This window comes from Neophocaena asiaeorientalis, unplaced genomic scaffold (assembly GCF_003031525.2).
Source record: "Neophocaena asiaeorientalis asiaeorientalis breed wild unplaced genomic scaffold, Neophocaena_asiaeorientalis_V1.1 scaffold150, whole genome shotgun sequence".
Classification (NCBI taxonomy): Eukaryota; Metazoa; Chordata; class Mammalia; order Artiodactyla; family Phocoenidae; genus Neophocaena; species Neophocaena asiaeorientalis.
This window is the reverse complement of record NW_020176571.1, coordinates 17,025,363-17,031,477: the sequence shown is the minus strand read 5'-3', so window position 1 is coordinate 17,031,477 and position 6,115 is coordinate 17,025,363. Positions and strand designations below refer to the sequence as shown.

The 6,115-nt window shown below is 46.8% G+C and overlaps 1 protein-coding gene across 3 annotated transcripts in view; it reads left to right on the top strand.

Moving 5' to 3' along the window:
• Nucleotides 1-16: 16 nt before the first annotated feature.
• Nucleotides 17-6,115, top strand: part of ST8SIA1 (ST8 alpha-N-acetyl-neuraminide alpha-2,8-sialyltransferase 1) — a 143,442-nt gene continuing 137,343 nt past the window's right edge. For 2 of the 3 annotated variants that reach the window (XM_024733247.1, XM_024733249.1), the window contains exon 1: nucleotides 434-690. In XM_024733247.1, coding sequence (XP_024589015.1) covers nucleotides 455-690 — 236 coding nt within the window. In that variant the 5' untranslated portion in view covers nucleotides 434-454. Of the gene's footprint in view, nucleotides 691-6,115 lie in introns of all 3 variants that reach the window. The other variant, XM_024733246.1, reaches the window with a different exon arrangement.

Below are 6,115 nucleotides of genomic sequence, written 5' to 3'. Positions count from 1 at the left end.
GGCAGAGGCGGCGAAGGGCGCAGGAGCATCGCTCAGAAGGGGGCGCCGCGGACCAGATGTCTGCGAGGGAGCTGAGACTCTCCCCGGCCCCACGCCGAGGGCGACGGTAACGCTGCAGAACCGGCGGGAGCGACTCGCCGCCGCCGCTCCCCGCGCTCTCGGAGACCCCGGCGCCCGCCTTCTTCAGGGGGAGCGACCATGGCTGTAGCTCGTGACTTGCTCTCGGGGCACTTCCCCTAGAAAGAAATCCTCGAAAAAGTTGCATTGGAAAAAATCCTTGCGCCGACCTTTGAAGCTGTGGGCGCCGAAGGAGCGTGCGTGCGAGTGCGAGCACGAAAGCGAAAGGTGTGTGTGCATGGGGGGCCGGCGGTGGGGGGATCCTCCGCTGCCCCTGCGCCTAGCCTAGTGCTGAGGCTTCGGCCCTCGACCGCCACCCTGGGACCCGGGGGCTGCGATGAGCCCCTGCGGGCGGGCCCGGCGACACACGTCCAGAGGGGCCATGGCCGTCCTGGCGTGGAAGTTCCCGCGGACCCGGCTGCCCGTGGGAGCCAGTGCCCTCTGCGTCGTGGTCCTCTGTTGGCTATACATCTTTCCCGTCTACCGACTGCCCAACGAGAAGGAGATTGTGCAGGGGGTGCTGCAACAGGGCACGGCGTGGAGGAGGAACCAGACGGCGGCCAGAGTCTTCAGGTACTCCTGCTCTCGCGGCTCCACCCAGCTCGTGTCCTTTCTTCCCGGGACGCCGAGGACAGGGTCACCGGCGAGGACCGCCTTGCAGAGGCCCTTTCATCCCGTCCTTCTTGTCCTATTCCCTTTCTTTGTCGTTCCCAACCTGGAGACATTAGCCAGGGGCCCTTCCCCAGACCTTACCCCGGGAGATGTGCAGACACCTGCTTTGGCCGTGGAAAGTCTGTACGCATTTCTTCCCAAGCCTGAGTTGTATTCAACGATTTGCCGATAACCGGTGGGAAGAAGAATCTAGGCTAACTTTGTCCCTTGAACTTAATGAGAATTTGTCTCGGGCTCTGCCGTAGAGAACTAGAAGCAGGTACCAGGCGTCTTCCTGGGGTTTGGTGCGTGGTTGGTAACATAAGTCACTAATGAGGGAGTCATGGGCAGTGAAAACGTGGACATCCAGCCTGGCTCCCGCTGCTTTGTGCAGTATGCCCATTAATAAACGCAAGGCACTTACTGATGCCCTCCTAAAGAGCCGGGGACTGAGTGATTTTTACTGGAGTTTCACTGACTTTCTAATAACAGATATTAATATCCCCATCTTACCAACCACAAACTGAATCTTCAGAGGAGAAGTTACTTCCCCAAGGTCATGTACCTCTGCAGGGTCGGAGCTGGGATTTTGGTCACATAAAGCTCTAAAGCTCCCAGCTCTTTTGCTTGGCTTACAGTGGATGCCTTCCGGAGGCTGGGACTTCAGGTGGGGACTTGAAATCAGAAAACAAACAAAAAAGCCAAAACCAGTTTGGAAATCGACCTCTGAGCATCACTCAGAGGTTGTAGTTTCCCTTCTTTTCTGGGAATTTCAGTTTAAGGGTCTAAAGATGAGTTCTTGGCAGCAGGGGTCGTGCGGTAAGATTGGAGGTGAGGCAAAGCTGCTTCCGCTTCTTTGCCTTCCTGCTCGTGCTGAAGGGGTACCCTGGTGCTTCTCCCACTGTCAGGAGCCCCTTTCACCTTCCGTCCCTTCAGCTGAAGATGCTGTGGTGGCGCTTCCTGTGATGGTTGTGGTCTGGAGGTGCAGAGGGGGTACGGAGTGCTTTCCTTTGCTCTGCATAGGATCTTTCCAAGCCGTATATGGCCAGGTGAGAGCCAGCTTCACTACTGTTAGTTACAAATGTTCAGAAATATCTGTAAATTAAAAAAACAGACTTTTAAAACATATGGTTTCCTTCCCTTTCTCAGGCCTGCTCTTGGAAAGGTCAAAGAGATAATAGCCAAACCTTGCAGGGAAAGGCAGCTGAATTCGCCTTTAAACTGCGAGGGAAGACGTTCCTTCTGTCTCTCTGTTTAGAATTCTGCTATCATTAAGTTTAAAAATAACCCCACTCCACTTAAAAGTATATAAGAGCTAATTTTCTCTTACCTTCATGGTATTGATTGTTCTACTCAAAAGGCATAGCGTGCAGCCATCCTTTTCTCTAGAGACAGAAGGCACTTTCATTTCAAGTAATGTAAGGAAATGAGTTAAGAGCTTCCCATTGGTTTGCAATGAAAGAGTACATTTTTTTTTTTATAGGAGGAGCAATAATGAAGCTCTTTTAGAGAATAGATTTCTTTTGGAGGACATAATTGAGTGGAAAATACTTCGCATTCTGAGAAGCCCAGGCTGGTTGTTTCTGAGACACACTTGCCTCTTGTTGTCTATAGCCTGGGGGTAATCTTCAGTGTGCTTGGCTGGCATTTGGTCTAGTCTCTCCGTGCAGAGAAATACTTATGAAAATCCCCAAACTGCCTAAACACATACCCCTCAAAGTTAGTGTCCGTAAGACTGTGTAAGTGGCACCATTGCGCATGGAAAAGAGTTTGGGCTTTGGAGGAGAATCCTGAATTTTTAGACTGACCGTGCCATGACTACGGAAACAGCAGAGGGTCTTTGGCAAGTTACTCTGTCTCTTTGAGTCTGAGTTTCCTTATGTATAGATAGAGATAATAGCATCTACCTTGTAGGGTTGGTGCAAAGTTTAAATAAAAAAACTGATGCCAAGTGTCTGGCACATATAACTAGTCAGTGGTATCATTCTAATAGTTAGACAGTGTAAATGGTAAGTTAATATACGTTACAACTTTAATAAGGACATTTGACCAGGCCATAGGAATTTGGAATGTTTCACTTGCCGGATTTGCAGCGAATCATTAGTGGTTCAGATTCGCCCGTCCGCACGCCTCCCCACTGAAGCTAATGAACAGGGACGAGGATTTTAAAAGATAGTCAAAGTATCATGGTTTGTTGAGGATTTTAAAAGATAGTCAAAGTATCATGGTTTGTTAAGTCAAAACTTTTTTTTTACTCTGCATGTTTTTTTTTTTTTTTTACTCTGCATGTTTAATTGTTTTTTAACATCTAGATTGTTGGTATGTGGGTAACAGTATGATCGTTAGCTATTAGGTCAGCCAGAGGCCTTTATTGTGTTAAGGAGACACAACTTTGGCAAACAGGTATTTGTGTTTGCCAGTCTGAAATATCTTCTCCACAAATACAAACACACATACATAAATGTACAATATGCACTTACGTGTGGGGATGTATACACATTTATCCATAAACCACAGAATGATGTATGTATATGTATAAATATATGTATATTCATATATACATACATACAAATAATTGCAGCCAGTCAGTCAGCCCATATTTAATGAGTGACTACAATGTACCAGGTATGAGTTAGGCCCTGGGGGATAGCAGTAAACAGGGTGCATGGATTGCTTCCCCTGAGACAGCTTACCTCCTCCTAGGGCACAACTGACAAAAACCTATGAGTAAGGAAATGTGATGGTTTAAAGTCTTGTAAAATCCTGGGAGGACAAAAGAAAGTGTTTCACTAGGTTTATGAGCATCAGAATTTCAGATTCCGTTTTGCCCTCAGTGCTTCCTTTTACTTTTGTGATTTTCTTCTTCTCCAGCCTTAGAACTTAAGTGCTGACTTCTCAGAGGGGAATTTTGACAGATTGCTTGGGGGGTGGGGTGGTGGGCAGCAAGAAAGTAACAAAGTTACAAGAGTTTTGCTAAATAGGAAGTTTCCCAATCACCCACATAGTCTGAGAAAGATAAAGAAGTCAATTCACCCTATCATAGAAACTTAAAATTATTATAAAACTCTTGCTGCTTCTGATTGACTAATCAAGTAGTACAAGGAAATGCCAAACCAAAGTGGCATTTGTCTCTTCTCAGGTCCTTCCCCATTTCGGTTGTTCCTCAGAAATAAACTCCTGTTCACGGTTTACGTGCAAGGCACCTGACATGGTAGCAACAACAAAACCAACAAATTATTAGGCTCTTGTTATGTGCATGGCACTATGCTAAGTGTTTTAAATGTACTGTCTGATTTAATTCTTCTAAGAACATTGTATGGGTACCTTGTTATCCGCGTTTACAAAGATGACTATGCCCTGGTCCCTGTGACAAGTGTATATGTATGTAGTCAACTAACCACCTGGCAACAGGGCCATTAAAGAGAGGCAGCATAACAGAGTGAAAAACTTAGGAATTGGAGAACTGTCAGTACATGGTTGGAGTTCCCTTTCTAGTTGTGTGACCATTGGCAAGTTCAACTCTCAGAGCTTCACCTTCCCCATTTGTAAAATGGGGTTTGTAATCATTTTTTACAGGTTTATAGTGAAAATCATATGGTAGCGTACAGATAGCACTTAAAAGGATGCTTGCTTCGTACCTCTGTTTAATATGTGGCCCTTAAACAATTGAACCACAAACAAAGGGCTGGGGAGATTCATAGAACGTGGCGCTTGATTCTGGGGAAGGAAGGAAGTGGGAGAGGAGGTGGTATTTGTACTCAGCCTTGAGGGATGGTAAGATGGGGGAGTAGTGAGAGGGGAGTGCAAAGGATGTTCCAGGCAGACAGGACGGCAACAGCCAAGACAGGGAGGTGGGCAAGTGTCTGGTGTGCTTCCTGTGGGAAAGTTCTTAAGTCGCCCACAGCGAGCACAGCAGTAAGCAGACTGGGAGGCAGGTGGGAGCCAGGTCACAAGCTCTGAATGGGCTTAAGGTGCAGCTCATGAGAAATGAACAGACATCAGGTATCCAAGGGCACTGGCATGTGTCGACATCAGCAGAGGTGGTACATCACTGTTCCTGGTGGATCTGGAGAAAGGGGATAACACCGGAGTGCTGTGAGCATCCTGTCTGTTCACTGGCTGGGGGCCATCAGTCTAAATAGTCCTGTTTTTCTTTCCCTTTCTAAATTCTGAATGAAAAACACTCCTCTAAGCAGTTCTAGCTTTATGTAGCTTCCTTTCTGTCCCTATTTTAAATCTGTGGTTACCAGAAGCTTCGGGTGTTTCCACAGCTGCCCTGGTGGCTGCAGAAGGGCACTGGGTGCGGGGAGGGGAGCGGTGCAGCCATCTGTGTATATGGGATGTAAGTTTTATGTTTGTTAAGTGGGGAATTTGTGGAATTCACTGTAAAAGTAGTTTAGGAAAAAGCTGGTTTAATGTGGTGCTTACGAAAATAAGCTACCATTATGCTGCAGACTTACACATGTGAAAAAACTCCACCAGCAATAATGCAATAACAAAAGTAAGTCATTAACATTGCTTGGACTCATGACATGTACCAGGTCCAGTTCTTAGTGGTTGTGTTAGTTACGTTTGTTCCCATAGCTATTTTATAAAGTAGATATTTGTATGTTCTTTGTCTTACAGTTGAGGAAATGGAGGTTCAGGGAGAACCACTAACAAAGTGATTGGGTTGAGTTTCCACCCACAGCTATTAGACTCGAAGCCTTATGCTCATTCCCTGATAATCTTCGGGGAAATGAGGCGTTGCTGATGTCTCTTATGATCTGGCCATGATTACTTTTCCACCATCGTCTTCCATCAGTGTTCCTCCTTATGCTTTAGTCATATTGGTAAAAGTTACCTGAAATAAGTTACCTGAAAATAGTCCCTGAAATAAGCCAGGTTGTGTTGGCTCTGCTTGCGCCATTCCCTCTGCCCGAATGCCTTTCCTTCAAGGCCACAGGGCCCGCCCTTCACGGGGTCAATTCTTGCCCCTCTCTCCACAGTGCAGTTGCAGTGGTTAAGAACAAAGGTTGCAAAGTTAGCTGTCCTCAAACCCTGCTGCCACTATTTGTTGTGTTCTGGAGAAAATCAGACTTCATATCCTCGTACGTAAAATGTGGCTTCTTATAGGAGTGTTGTGAGCGTTAGAATAGGTAATACGTTGAAAATGCTGAGAACCGTTTCTGGCACATAGCGTCGGCCCTCCGAATCTGTGGTTTCCGCATCCGCGGATTCCACTAGCCTAGGATGGAAATTCGAGATCCGCAGTTGGTTGACTCCTCGGAGGCAGAACCCACGGATATGGAGGGCATCCTATACTAGCCATTTTATATAAGGGACTTGAGCATCCGGGAATTTTGGT